At 45.7% G+C, this 14,803-nt stretch overlaps 1 protein-coding gene across 1 annotated transcript; it reads left to right on the top strand.

Annotated features, from left to right (window-relative positions):
* Nucleotides 1-4,337: 4,337 nt before the first annotated feature.
* On the top strand, nucleotides 4,338-14,694 carry LOC117740931 (kinesin-like protein KIF2A). Its single transcript, XM_034547599.1, has 21 exons — nucleotides 4,338-4,484; nucleotides 5,076-5,170; nucleotides 5,935-6,054; nucleotides 6,756-6,810; nucleotides 7,400-7,519; nucleotides 8,041-8,141; nucleotides 8,361-8,456; nucleotides 8,636-8,696; nucleotides 8,777-8,939; nucleotides 9,021-9,111; nucleotides 9,189-9,252; nucleotides 9,344-9,435; nucleotides 9,758-9,900; nucleotides 11,143-11,347; nucleotides 12,068-12,178; nucleotides 12,268-12,335; nucleotides 12,423-12,506; nucleotides 13,225-13,369; nucleotides 13,458-13,559; nucleotides 13,679-13,814; nucleotides 14,429-14,694. Exons 1-21 carry the CDS (start codon nucleotides 4,424-4,426, stop codon nucleotides 14,515-14,517), a joined length of 2,202 nt encoding a protein of 733 aa, XP_034403490.1. The 5' UTR covers nucleotides 4,338-4,423; the 3' UTR covers nucleotides 14,518-14,694.
* The last annotated feature ends 109 nt before the right edge of the window (nucleotides 14,695-14,803 follow it).

The following is a 14,803-nucleotide window of genomic DNA, read 5'->3' as shown; positions in this document are numbered from 1 at the left end:
CAATGCATCATATTCTAAAAGAACCTCATCAGACAAATGTAGTAAAAAGTACAATATGTACCTCTGACATAAAGTATAAATAGCATTCAATAGAAATACTGAAATAAAGTACAAGTACCCTCTAATTTATACCCGAATACAGTACTTGAGTATACAGTATATACACTTGGTTACATTCCACCGCTTCCTACACTGGCTGTTGTGAAGACTCACAGGAAGCTGAATAATGACGCAGTCAGCAAAAAGCAGAGCGATCCGAAAAATAATCAATCTCAGAAGTTGAGAACGTTTTCCACTAATGCGCTTCAGATTTATACCACAGCAGAGGGAGTAGAGAGGGACCCTCATCACGTTTTCTCCACTGGAAGAGCATCGTGGAGGGACCCTCATCACGTTTTCTCCACTGGAAGAGCATCGTGGAGGGACCCTCATCACGTTTTCTCCACTGGAAGAGCATCGTGGAGGGACCCTCATCACGTTTTCTCCACTGGAAGAGCATCGTGGAGGGACCCTCATCACGTTTTCTCCACTGGAAGGGCATCGTGGAGGGACCCTCATCACGTTTTCTCCACTGGAAGAGCATCGTGGAGGGACCCTCATCACGTTTTCTCCACTGGAAGGGCATCATGGAGGGACCCTCATCACGTTTTCTCCACTGGAAGAGCATCGTGGAGGGACCCTCATCACGTTTTCTCCACTGGAAGAGCATCATGGAGGGACCTTCAACCCTTTCTCCACTGGAACGGAATCCTAGAGGGGCCTTCCTCATATATTTCTCCACTAGAAGGGCACTTAATTACATTTTCTCTATTATTTGGGCACCCTAAATGGCTCTTCATCACATTTTCTCCACTGGAAGGGCATCATGGAGGGACCTTCAACACATTTTCTCCACTGAAAGAGCACTACATTGCGTTTTCTCTGCCAGAAAGGAACCGTCATCACATATCTATCCACAAGAAGGGCACTTAATCACGTTTCCTCCACTGGAAGGGAATCCGAGAGGGGTCCTCATCACGTTTTCTCCACTGGCAGGACATCATGGAGAGACCAACACATTTTCTCCACTGGAAGAGCATCGTGGAGGGATCTTCAACACTTTCTCCACTGGAAGAGCATCGTGGAGGGACCTTCAACGCATTTTCTCCACTGAAAGAGCACTACATTGCGTTTTCTCCACCGTCATCACATATTCATCCACAAGAAGGGCACTTAAAATCACGTTTTCTCTACTGGAAGGTGAACTTGGGGAGCCCAGGGCCCTCTAAGATTATAAAACCTGTCCGATGTTTGACACAATGTGGGCGCGCAGGTGATCACAAGTACGTTCTTGTTCTTCCGAGTCTGAGGCTTCCTCCAGGTGAGGTCAATACTCCCGATGGTAACCTGCATCCATAGGGTGTGCGTGTAAACACGCATGTCAAGACGCACCCCTCCGATTCCGTCGGTTGGAGCCGTCAATACCTGTCGTGTCGTTACACGTCCGAGTGAAACTACAGCGCTGAATGACAGGTGAGTCACATCACCTGATTGAAAGATACCGTGAGAGTTCACAGGCCCTGAAAGACGAGACGACGCAAAGCAAAAAAGGCAAGTTGGGAGGAAAAAGGGGGACATTTCTCCAGGGCTCCAAACCGCCTTCAAAAAAGGATTTCCATATGCAGCGTCGGTGCAGATCATGAATTAACCATGTTTGCAAAATAGATCCCTTGCAGTAGCCGCTCTACATGGAATATCGGTATGTAAAATAATGCGAACGATCCCCAAGAAATATGTACGCGTGCATAGCTGATCTGGAGTCAGTCTGTGTTTTTCCTACCAGACAAATTAGCTTCAAATGTCGCGAGTGGTTTGGTTAAATGGACTCCTTTCATAGGAGCATAATTGCACACCTAATGTAAATCATTGTTACATTTTCATTGAACGTCACTCTTCCGTGCACCCCCCCCCCCCCCCCCTCCTCCTCCTCCTCCTCCTCCCCCCTCTATTCATTCACAGGCGCCCATTAATCTTCCAGAAAACCAAAGCAAACAGAAATAAGCACTCTCTCAAGTCTGACAGGGGAGGCTGCGGTTGCCGGGGAAACGCCTCCGAGAGACAGCGATGACCGACACCTCGGGGACCAGGATGGACCGATGGGTGAGCGAGGGGACGAGTGAGTGTGTGTGTGTCTGTCTGTCTGCGAGTGTGTGTGTCGTTAATGAAAGTGTGTGAATGAGTCTTCAGTCATCTAAGTGGATTTGTTTTTTAACTAAATGTAAAAAAAAAAAAATTGCATTTTAATATCTGGTGACAATAAATCACGAGAAAGACCAAATCTTACACTAACCGTGTCCCTAAAGCTTGATTTATCTTATTTCTCTTATTGACAATGTCCAACCCAGTCGCCAAAATAAAGTTGTCGGTTTCTGAACATCACAGAAACTTTGATTCTTGAGGTTCTGACGCAGAAACACGTTTCATATCAACCTTCAAGGAGTTTTCTGTGTCTCTTCATGTGCTTGTTCCTATAAACAGGCCTCTGGCGCCATCTTGTGGTCAATGACGAGAAGGTACAACAAATTAGCTCACGTTTCTTCTCTATTACTCTTCTACACCGTGTGTGGACATAGTACAAGTACATAGTACAAGTACATAGTACACATAGACAAATGGCCATGAATGTTTGCATTATTTTGGGCTCTGGGTAAATTCAAAAAGGCATTTATTGATATTTTTACAAGCTAAACAATCAATCAATTAATGGAGAAAATTATTATTCCACAATGAAAAAATAATAAATATGTAATAATTTAAAATACGCTCTTACTCAACCAAATACAGCATATCCTGCTTTTACATAAATACATAATTAATAATAGTACATTATTTTAACTAGTACTGTACAACAACCACAGGGGGTAACTTTTCTAATATTTTAAGTGCATTTTCCTGATTATACTCACAAAATGTCACATTTTGAATGCAATACTTTGACTTGTGATGGAGTATTTTCACACTGTGGTATTAGTACAAGAGTTTAATTACAATCAGCGATGGGATGAAGTTTATTTGCCCTGCTGTGTACTGTGCTTAACTAGAAATGTGAGGCACTTGTACTTTACTTGAGTATTTTAATTGTATGCTACTTCTACGATTAATTTAAAATCGGTGGCTGATGAATCGTGTGGTTTACCTGGACGATGAGGTGGTCTATAGTGATTCTTGGTATTCTCACATGGATTTGAGCACTGTGTCACCTGCAGACCGGTCCCTGCAGGTGGGCGTGGCCAAAGGGTGATCAGGAGAGTGGAAACACCTGAGGTAATCAGCAGCTCTGGCAACACCTGGGCCTTGTGTGCCAGTGCTGCTGTTAAAAGGCCCTCTGGTCTCCGTCCTGGGACCCCGTTTGGCTGGTTGTAGAAGAGCATGGTTTCACTAGACAACATATCACACACACACACACACACACACTTACTTTCCACGCATGCACTCACCTCCACCACTGAAACTACTGACTCCACACCCACTGTTTATTCTACTAAGTTATGTTATGCTAGCTAAGTTAAATAAAACCCTTTCTGTTAACTACTTGCTTGTGTAGGAAAGGAAACAACACAAAAATGAAATGCCACTAAAACGTTTCAGGTTTCCAACAGGTAAATCATCACATTGAGATACTCTACTACTTCTTTGTGTCGTTGTAATACGACAGAATACTGAATATTGTGTGAGAATATAACAGAGTGAAGCACGATATGGAAATAATTAATCTGTTATTGAATATGGCATCACAATCCGTTTTAAATGCCCTGGAAGAGGTAATAGTTTGTGACTTGTTTTTTAAATTTTAAATCTAATCTGAAGTTGGAGGTAAATTGGTTCACGTGATTTGAAGTTTGCTTATGAGATTTTGATTGGCTTTTATTTTGAAATCCTAAATCGGTATGTCTTTATCAGGTAGTCTACTATACATTAGAAGTGAAATTAGTTTAGCTATGGGTAATTTCCTATTAAATTTAATCTGAAATTAACCGATTTGAAATTGGCTAATAATATTGGATTTCAAAGGGCTTTAATTTTAGAATTCAATATCAGTATATATTTTTCTCCAATTCATCACTAATTCAATTCATGATGTTTCATCTATTAATTTAGTTTAATTTATTACTGTATCTGTATTTAAAAGGCGTATTTCCTGACCATCACGTTCACTGGAAGCTCGCTCTTATTTTGAAGTCAGTTTTTTTTTTTTTTTTTTTTTGTACACGCTCCTACCGTAGTGCCTCGTATATACATGCACGGAAAGAAAACCGTGCGTGCTGGCTCGATGTGTTTCGAAGTGGCGGCCGGCTTAATTAACCGCAATAGTTAAAGGGGCACGTGCACGGACACGCGCACCGCGCGAGCAGAGAGAGAGAGAGAGAGAGAGAGAGAGAGAGAGATGGCGGGTGTATTCGGGAAGATCTTCGTGGGCATTTACGTGGATATCAAACGCAGCGACGGTACGTAGCTAACACGGACACACGGAGGACACGCGCACACGGACACGCGCACACGGTCACCGCTGCGGGTCCGGTGACTCTGCAAAGCCGGCACATCGCATCTCTTTCTCGGGCGGAGGGTTACGAGGCCGACGTGCACGTTAACGGCACCGCAGCCTCCACCCTCTGTGAATCAGGGGGCTGATGGATGGCTGCGTGCACGTGGGGGCCTCTCCCCCTTCTGACAGCCGGCACATCTTTAAATACTGCTTTTATTGGGGGGGGGGGGGGGCTGTACAGATGTGTGGATGAGGCTGCCATGAATGCATCTAACAGCCATTAAATGCAGCTGTTGAAGTTGTGAGTGACAGGAGAGCATCTCGAGCCACACCCGCCGTCTCAGTCCCTCCCCCCCCATGTTGGGAGGCAAATTACAGGAATCCCATAAATGTTATATATTTTCCTTCCTGCATGAGATGGAGTGAAAGCGATATTCTCTCAAGATGAATATCAACCAAATGCATGCTGTGTTAACATCCGCCTGCCATGACTCGCATCAGGTAACTCAAACGGTCCCGTGCAGCACCCCTTTGACCTTTACGCTCCTCGCAGGTCGAATCCACCAGGCCGTGGTCACGTCCCTGCACGAGGACAACGCCATCGTGAGCGTGGAGTGGATCGAGAATGGAGAGACCAAAGGGAAAGAGGTACAGCTATACGCCACAGTTGTAGAAGCTTGGATTTAAACGGGGGCTGGAATTAACAGTATAATATACGTTTTATTTAAGGATGGCACTAGTGGAATATCAGCTGAAATAATCACAGTGTAAACCACTTAGTAGTCTGCAGAGGGCCTGAAGGAAAACAGAATAACTCAGGGTCATTAGGTTTCCTCTCAAAATATAACTGTAAATGTCTTATTTAAGGGAAAGAAGAACAGCTGGTAGCGTAACACACTGTGTACTACATGAAAGTATCACTAACTACTACATGCACTCATTTCTGTTCATCAGTAAATACTGAAACGTTGCACCATGAAAAACGGACATTTTGAACATCTTTTAGAAGCTCGTGCGTCTCACATCTTCGTTGCGTTTCTTCTTTGCTCTGAAGAGCCGGAGTCGTGACATCACTTCCTGTCTTCTCCTCTGTTCCTGCTCGCTTCGTGAGCTCAATGCCGTCTTTCTAAAAAATAATGAAGCGGGTTTCCTGAGGTTTACTTTGCGAAGGAGAGGCATAAAACTACAACTCCCATGATTAAAAAAAAAAACTCTGTCCTGAACTACCTGACCTCTTCTGTGGAGCTGTGACATGTAGTCCAAGAGCTGGGGCTTATGGGAAATGGTGTTTGTTAAAGGGAACTAAAAAAAAAACTCCTTATCTGAACCTTTTGCCAATGTGAGTTTTTTCTTGCTTCTCGCTTGCCGAAGACGTCTCGAGGTGACGCGTTTCTTTTCGTTTCTGCCTCCAGGTCGATCTGGCGAACGTCTTCGCTCTGAATCCAGACGTCGCTCCCGACCAGGAGGTCCCACAGACTGTGGAGGCTCCTCTTCCTTCGACCAGTGGGACCAAAACCAGCAAACTCCCCAAGGTCTGCTCCCCTCAGTTATCAATACGCTCGTGGATGATTATCCTCCACGGAAAGAGCTCCTGCATGAATAACTGTAATGAGCAGGTTTAAGGATGGGCAGGTATGGGTCTACGCTATAGGGTACACGCTATTATTATTATTATTTAAAGGTTTTCTGAATCTGCTCTTTTTAATATATGATTTTACAAGGAAGCACTGACGGTTAATTTAAATGTTCACACACAGGCTGATAAGTGTAAACAATAAAACCGACTTTTAAGTATTAACGATGGTCCAAAAGGATGAGAAATTGCAGTTTTGCAGTAAAAAATCACATTTTCTTACTCATAAAACATTAATAAAAGCTTTATATTGAACCCAATGTTTGGAGGAAGAACGAGTTGCACCAGTTATTTTATGAATATGCCGTTCATGGACAGAGCATTTACATACTGACAGATTATTTAATAGATACTTGGAGTATCAAACCTAGTGTGACACTAGTAGAGATACAACATAATTAGAGAGTTGATGACGGCGCTTGATACAGATTTAAAATGATTATTTACATGGAGGAAGCTTCTGTATTTAATTGTGAGTCTAGCTGCTAATGCACTGATGTGTGGTTTTCACAAATGTATTTTTACTTCATAAAACTCTTTTAATCTTGAACGTCGTCTGTGAAATCTGTTTTTTCGACTCTGTTCTGTTTTTATTTCCAGACCAAACGGATCACAGCGATACCGAAACCTGAGAATGCTCCACGAGAGAACAGAGGTACGTTTTCAAGATACTTTTTAAGAATAATGTGCATAAATCTGCTTAGAAATCAAAGAAACCAGAGGAGTTGCCCCCCTGGTGGTCAGTAGAGAGAATGCAGCTTTAACACATGAATCATAGACTTCTATACAACCAGAGGAGTTGCCCCCCTGGTGGTCAGTAGAGAGAATGCAGTTTTAACACATGAAGCGTAGACTTCTATACAACCAGAGGAGTCGCCCCCCTGGTGGTCAGGAGAGAGAATGCAGCTTCAACACATGAAGCATAGACTTCTATACAACCAGAGGAGTCGCCCCCTGGTGGTCAGTAGAGAGAATGCAGCTTTAACACATGAAGCATAGACTTCTATACAACCAGAGGAGTCGCCCCCTGGTGGTCAGGAGAGAGAATGCAGCTTTAACACATGAAGCATAGACTTCTATACAACCAGAGGAGTCGCCCCCTGGTGGTCAGGAGAGAGAATGCAGCTTCAACACATGAAGCATAGACTTCTATACAACCAGAGGAGTCGCCCCCTGGTGGTCAGGAGAGAGAATGCAGCTTCAACACATGAAGCAATGGCTTCCCCTTTCTGTGTGCTCCTCAGCTGCAGCAGTGGGCACCACCCGGGCCCGCCCCGCTCCGCCCAGCCAGCCTGCAGAGCCGCCCCCCTCGGCCATCGCTCCCCAGTCTGCACTCAACCAGTCGCTGCAGCTGCAGCAGAACGGTAACGCAGCGTCTCTCCATGCGGGTCACACGTCAGAGGTTCGGTCCAGGCCCACATGCTCTAGTTGTGTTAGATCAGAGGTCCATGAGGGGGGCGGTTGTGTGTTGGGTTGGTTAATGACGATGATGTCACGCTCACAGCTGCGACGGAGTCAAAGGCTCTTTCAGTCTTTCGGCCTGTGACTCGTACACAGCGCTGCTTTTAGCTCTCAGGCTGTTGGAATAAGCGTGAATGTTTTGCTCCTGTCCAAAACCAACAAGGAATGTTTACTCGGCCTGAAATATTTCATCTCATTGTTGTCAAAAACTATTAACGAGTGGCACAATAAACATTAAGATGCTTTATTATAGTAAAAGTAGCGATGTGAGTAAAAAAGACTTGGCTACATGTAAAAGTCCTGCATTCATAACGCAGAGAAACACACAAAACCACACTTTAAGTGATGAGGGGGATTGTTTTTGGATAATTCAGTTTGTTAGTTGTGATTTATTTTGCTCTTTTATCTATTTATTTTTTTCCAGGACAAAAGAAATCCAGCTGCGTGAAGGAGATCGAGAAACTGCAGGAGAAACGAGAGAAGAGACGACTTCAGCAGCAAGAGCTCCGAGAGAAGAGGGCACAAGTGAGGAGCGCGCACACACACACACACACACACACACACACACACACACACACACACACGAGAAACAACAACCCCTCGAAAAAAAGATCAAACATCTGAGTTTGTGTTAAATATCCCAATTCTGAAGGTGGTTATTCATTTGCTTCAACATAAATACACAAATATGACTTTTTGGGAGTACGTTTCATTTGATGTTTTGTTTGTTGTTGTTTGTTTCAGGAGGTGGTCGTCAACTCACCAAACCATGAAATCATGTGTATGATCAGAGACTTCAGAGCCAGTCTGGACTACCGGCCTTTGACCAACAATGATCCGGTGAGCCGGACGTTTCCTCTCCAGCTATGAAACATTAGAGGAGAAGTGACGAGCTTAATCTTTAACCCCACTAGGCATTCAAATCTCATAACTTTATTTTACAGGATAAATGTGAAACTTTAAAGCCACTCGAGAGGAAACAAATCTGAATGTACATTTGATCTTTTACCTTTTTAAAGGTGCAGATCGAGGAGCACCGGATCTGTGTGTGCGTACGCGCACGGCCACTAAATAAAAAAGGTCAGCGTGTTCTTTTTTTTGACAGTCTTTGTAGCGAATGTTTCTGTACTTCAGTGACGTCTCTCTCTCTCTCTCGTTAGAGCTCGCCATGAAGGACCTGGACGTGACCACCGTCCCCAGTAAGGACGTGGTGATGGTCCACGAGCCCAAGCAGAAAGTGGACCTGACCCGCTACCTGGAGAACCAGACGTTTCGGTTCGACTACGCCTTCGACGAGAACTCCACCAACGAAATGATTTACAGGTGACGAAAAAAACACCAAAAGTCCTAAAAGATGAGAAATGACATATTGTGCGTTTTTAAATTGTTCCCTCCCTCTCTCAGGTTCACGGCTCAGCCGCTGGTGGAGACCATTTTCGAGCGAGGGATGGCGACCTGCTTCGCTTACGGACAAACTGGAAGTGGGAAAACGCACGTGAGCGCTTTGAGTCGTAACGCGAGAGGAGGAGTTACTGGTTTCAGGGTCTTAACTAAACTGGTTTCCCCTTCCAGACGATGGGAGGCGACTTTTCAGGGAAGACGCAGGTCTGCGCTAAAGGGGTCTACGCGCTCTCGGGTTAGTTCCTCCCACAATGCACCTCTCTGTCGGCGCTGCGTCTTGACTGAATTTCAAAGTGTCTTTTCATTTTATTTCCTCCCTCGTGCAGCCAGAGATGTTTTCGTCATGATGAAGAAGCCGAATTACAGGAAGTTGAATCTTCAAGTCTTTGCCACGTTCTTTGAGATTTACAGCGGGAAGGCAAGTAAACCGTGATTTAGTATTTAATTTATTTGATTAGAGGAGTTCGTGTTGCCTCTGAACCTTTTCAGGTTGCCTCTGACTCCTCTGGTTGAATAGAAATACTGGTGTTCAGGAGAGAAAATGTAGGTTTTAACACATGAAGCGCTGGCTTCTCTCTTCAGAACCGGAGGTTGTCGCTTTCAGAAAGTTAAATGCATCGTCATTCAGTCTTAAATTGTTCTTGTGTAGTTCCTATTTTAGTTTCATGTACCTCTAATGTACCTGTTCCCCTCCTCTGGGGATCAATAAAGGTTAATCTCGTATCCTCTCGTGTGAAAAGGTGTTCGATCTGCTGAACCGCAAAGCCAAGCTGCGCGTCCTGGAGGACGGGAAGCAGCAGGTGCAGGTGGTGGGGCTGCACGAGAAGGAGGTGAAGTGTACCGACGACGTCCTCAAGCTCATCGAGTTGGGAAACGGCTGCAGGTAGGAAACGGCTGCAGGTAGGAAACGGCTGCAGGTAGGGAAGTAGGAAACGGCTGCAGGTAGGAAACGGCTGCAGGTAGGGAAGTAGGAAACGGTTGCAGGTAGAGAAGTAGGAAACGGTTGCAGGTAGGAAAGTAGGAAATGGCTGTAGGTAGGAAAACGGCTGCAGGTAGGAAACGGCTGCAGGTAGGAAGCGGCTGCAGGTAGGAAGCGGCTGCATGTAGGAAATGGCTGCAGGTAGGAAATGGCTGCATGTAGGAAATGGCTGCAGGTAGGAAAGTAGGAAATGGCTGTAGGTAGGAAAACGGCTGCAGGTAGGAAACGGCTGCAGGTAGGAAACGGCTGCAGGTAGGAAGCGGCTGCAGGTAGGAAGCGGCTGCATGTAGGAAATGGCTGCATGTAGGAAATGGCTGCAGGTAGGAAAGTAGGAAATGGCTGTAGGTAGGAAAACGGCTGCAGGTAGGAAGCGGCTGCATGTAGGAAATGGCTGCAGGTAGGAAAGTAGGAAAACGGCTGCAGGTAGGGAAGTAGGAAACGGTTGCAGGTAGAGAAGTAGGAAACGGTTGCAGGTAGGAAAGTAGGAAATGGCTGTAGGTAGGAAAACGGCTGCAGGTAGGAAACGGCTGCAGGTAGGAAACGGCTGCAGGTAGGAAGCGGCTGCAGGTAGGAAGCGGCTGCATGTAGGAAATGGCTGCAGGTAGGAAATGGCTGCATGTAGGAAATGGCTGCAGGTAGGAAAGTAGGAAATGGCTGTAGGTAGGAAAACGGCTGCAGGTAGGAAACGGCTGCAGGTAGGAAACGGCTGCAGGTAGGAAGCGGCTGCAGGTAGGAAGCGGCTGCATGTAGGAAATGGCTGCATGTAGGAAATGGCTGCAGGTAGGAAAGTAGGAAATGGCTGTAGGTAGGAAAACGGCTGCAGGTAGGAAGCGGCTGCATGTAGGAAATGGCTGCAGGTAGGAAAGTAGGAAAACGGCTGCAGGTAGGAAAGTAGGAAATGGCTGTAGGTAGGAAACGGCTGCAGGTAGGAAACGGCTGCATGTAGGAAATGGCTGCAGGTAGGAAAATGGCTGCAGGTAGGAAACGGCTGCAGAAACGGCTGCAGGTAGGAAACGGCTGCATGTAGGAAATGGCTGCATGTAGGAAACGGCTGCAGGTAGGAAACGGCTGCATGTAGGAAAACGGCTGCAGGTAGGAAACGGACGTTTTTAAAAGTCGTCTTGACGAGCTTCCGTCTCCCTTCAGGACTTCCGGTCAGACCTCGGCCAACGCTCACTCTTCTCGGAGCCACGCCGTCTTCCAGATCCTCCTCCGCCGGCAGGGGAAGCTGCACGGGAAGTTCTCCCTCATCGACCTGGCGGGGAACGAGAGGGGAGCGGACACGTCCAGCGCCGACCGCCAGACCCGCCTCGAAGGAGCCGAGATCAACAAGAGCCTGCTGGCCCTAAAGGTCGTCTCCTCCTCCTCAGTAGAAATATATATATATATATATAAATATATATATATATATATATATATACCCACCCATTAGTCAGAGCGGTCAGCGTAGGGGGGGGGGGGGGGGGGGGCATCGGCGCATGGCATCGCTTTAACATCTGGGCAGATTAAAGACATTTAATAAAAATATGGGGAATTTCATCCAGGAAATGAACATATGTAAACTCAAGAAATTATAGATTATAGGGGCGTAACCTCAGGTTTTTGGGTACAATAAGGAAAACAAAGAAATGTAGAAAATGACTTTTGCTCGTTGGCCATAATTATTTCTTCTCAGTTAAGGCACTGATTTATTTATTATTGACAATATCCCACTGGGCTATAGTTAAATAATAAATAAATGCCAAGACACATAGTTACACCCCCCCCGAGTAGATAAACAGTATTTGGTTTGTCTGATAAAATAAATAACGTAAGTTAGATGCACATTCGTCTACACGGCACCAAAGAAACCAGGCGCTAGTTTCAAGTTTTCTTGATGAATATTCGACTTATTGTTTCAATAATAAAGTGCATTTAAAATGTGTTCTACACAACCACTCACTGTGTGTGTGTGTGTGTGTGTGTGTGTGTGTGTGTGTGTGTGTGTGTGTATGTGTGTGTGTGTGTGTGTGTGTGTGTGTGTGTGTGTGTGTGTGTGTGTGTGTGTGTGTGTGTGTGTGTGTGTCTGCAGGAGTGCATTCGAGCGCTCGGCAAGAACCGGCCTCACACTCCGTTTCGAGCCAGCAAGTTGACCCAAGTGCTGCGAGACTCCTTCATCGGAGAGAACTCCAGAACCTGCATGGTGAGCCGTGGCGTGTTATCTCTCCTCCTGTGGATGAATGAATGAATTTATTTTAAAAAAATGATCTCAATGTTTCCCCCCTGCAACAGATCGCCACCATCTCTCCTGGAATGGCGTCGTGCGATAACACTTTGAACACGCTGCGATACGCCAACAGGTAAAAACGATCTTCTCAAAGTGTTTTTTAAAGGACATTTAAAAGTGAGCGTTTGACCCACATGACCCGATGCTCTCCTGTTTCCAGAGTTAAGGAGTTTGGGATCAGTCCTTCTGACATCCCCTTCTCCCAGAGCGGAGGGAGTCGCTCGGAGCTCTCCCCTTCTTACGAGTACGATGGATTTTTATTTCCCATCACGTCTGTCGCCACCATGTTGTCATGTGACATTACCCGATAATTTACACCTTTTTTTTTTGCTTGCAGTCCACTCAGAAGTTTATTTCAGTCTCAGGATAATATTCCTTAGTGTCATGAAAAGACCAAAACCTACAATGAATGCATCCACTAACAAATCCAACGTGCACGGTCCTGCTGCCACTAACATTATGGGGATTCATCCGCCGCTGCAAATAGTCCCAAACAAATGCACCGTTACATTTGATGTGCAAAAACACTGCAGCACTTGGACCCCCCATGCTCATATATTTTAATATTTATACACTTCTAGAAAAATGCTGCATCCAAATAACCCTTTAAAAGATAATTATACAACTTTTAGTATTGATCCGTCTGTTTAATGACGGCCGCCACAATAAATTGAGTATATTAAGGATGATGATGCACATGAGCTCAAGGCCTAACGTCACTTCATCCCTACGTCAGTGGAACGGCTGCCTTTTTTATTATTTATTTGCATTAACAGTTTTCTCCACCTTTCAGTATTTGTTGAACCGCTTTATTTCTCCTCAACCTGTGTGTGTGTGTGTGTGTGTGTGTGTGTGTGTGTGTGTGTGTGTGTGTGTGTGCACCCTGCATGCAGCTCCACTTTGCTACCAAACCTCAGCCGTCGTTTGCAATCGTCCCGTTTTTATTTTTTTTTACTTTTAAGGGCGAAGGAGCTGACGGTGGAACCTGAGGGGGCGGGCGACGTCTGCCAGGGGGGACACGTGGACCAGCTGGACCTGCTGGAGGACCAGTGGGCGGTCGGGAGTTCTCCTCAGAGAGACGACCTGAAGCTGCTCTGCGAACGCAACGTAAGACGCTCTCGTTAGTTTTTTCCGGGTCTCCAAACACGCAGACGCGTTATTAAAAAAACAACATGGCCGCCCGCGCTCTCTGCAGGTGGAGGAGGTTTCCCCGCAGCTCTTCACTTTCCACGAAGCCGTCTCCCAGCTGGTGGAGATGGAGGAGGAGATCCTGGAGGACCACAGGGACGTTTTCCAGGTACGGTGTGTGTGAAGAGTATTTAATTTAAATCCTGGAGCAAGATTCAATAAATGTATATTATTATTATTATTATTATTATAACTTCATGATTTCTGTGTTTAAACCTGTCCTTCCAGGAGTCGATCCGCTGGCTGGAAGACGAGAAGGTGCTCATGGAGATGACGGAGGCGGTGGACTACGACGTTGAGTTCTTTGCAACCCAACTAGAACAGATCCTGGACCAGAAGATCCGGATCCTCACGGAGCTGGGAGGTAAAGATCACAAGGGACGAAGCTCCTTTCAGAGACTTTAAGTTACTGTGAGGAACTTTTATCTGGTTCTGAACCAGTCTCTGTTTAGTCCTGGTCCTCTACAGACCTCCATCAGTAAACGAGACCATCAGAGAGAAGATGGTCTGTTTCTAAAGAGTTCTTCTTATTGCTTATTGGTCGTTGGAGGGAAGGGGGGGCACGGGAACCAGAACCAGGACTGAGAGGGCCAGACTGTCAGACCCCGCTGCAGTAAAATGAGATATTTTCTAAAGGGAGTCTGGTGCTCAGAGACACTACCACTTTAGTCCACAGGGGGCGCCAGAACCAACACTACCACTTTAGTCCACAGGGGGCGCCAGAACCAACACTACCACTTTAGTCCACAGGGGGCGCCAGAACCAACACTACCACTTTAGTCCACAGGGGGCGCCAGAACCAACACTACCACTTTAGTCCACAAGGGGCGCCAGAACCAACACTACCACTTTAGTCCACAAGGGGCGCCAGAACCAACACAGAATGAAAGTTCCTTGTAGTTTAAGTGCAGTAGTTGTAAATGTTCTTGTTTACGGTCCACCTCTGGTAACCTGTGCTGTTGTTCCGTCTTCTTTCAGCTAAAGTCAAGTCTTTCCGTTCTACACTCATGGAAGAGGAGCAAGCTAGCAAGCTGATTAACCCGATGACGCCTCATGCACTATTATAGACACACATAATAAATAAATATATTTATTTCCCTGTAATGTTGACGAAGGCCGGCCTGCCGCTGAGGAGGTCAAGAGCCGATGATGCCCAGCTGTGATTCTTTTGACTTCCTGTCTTCTGTGAGTTTGGTCCCTCTTTGCTGTACAGTCACTTCCCATCATGCATCTGTCCATCTGTAAAACCAAAGAGCAGACCGACTTTGCTCTCCCATCCTCCTGTGAGGTGTTTACAAGGTTTTGTATGTGTGATAAGTCATCATAATAAATAAATAAAAGTTGAATAATTGT

This window comes from Cyclopterus lumpus, chromosome 12, assembly GCF_009769545.1.
Source record: "Cyclopterus lumpus isolate fCycLum1 chromosome 12, fCycLum1.pri, whole genome shotgun sequence".
NCBI lineage: Eukaryota > Metazoa > Chordata > Actinopteri > Perciformes > Cyclopteridae > Cyclopterus > Cyclopterus lumpus.
The sequence above is the reverse complement of the archived record's forward strand: the minus strand, read 5'-3'. Positions and strand labels throughout refer to the sequence as shown.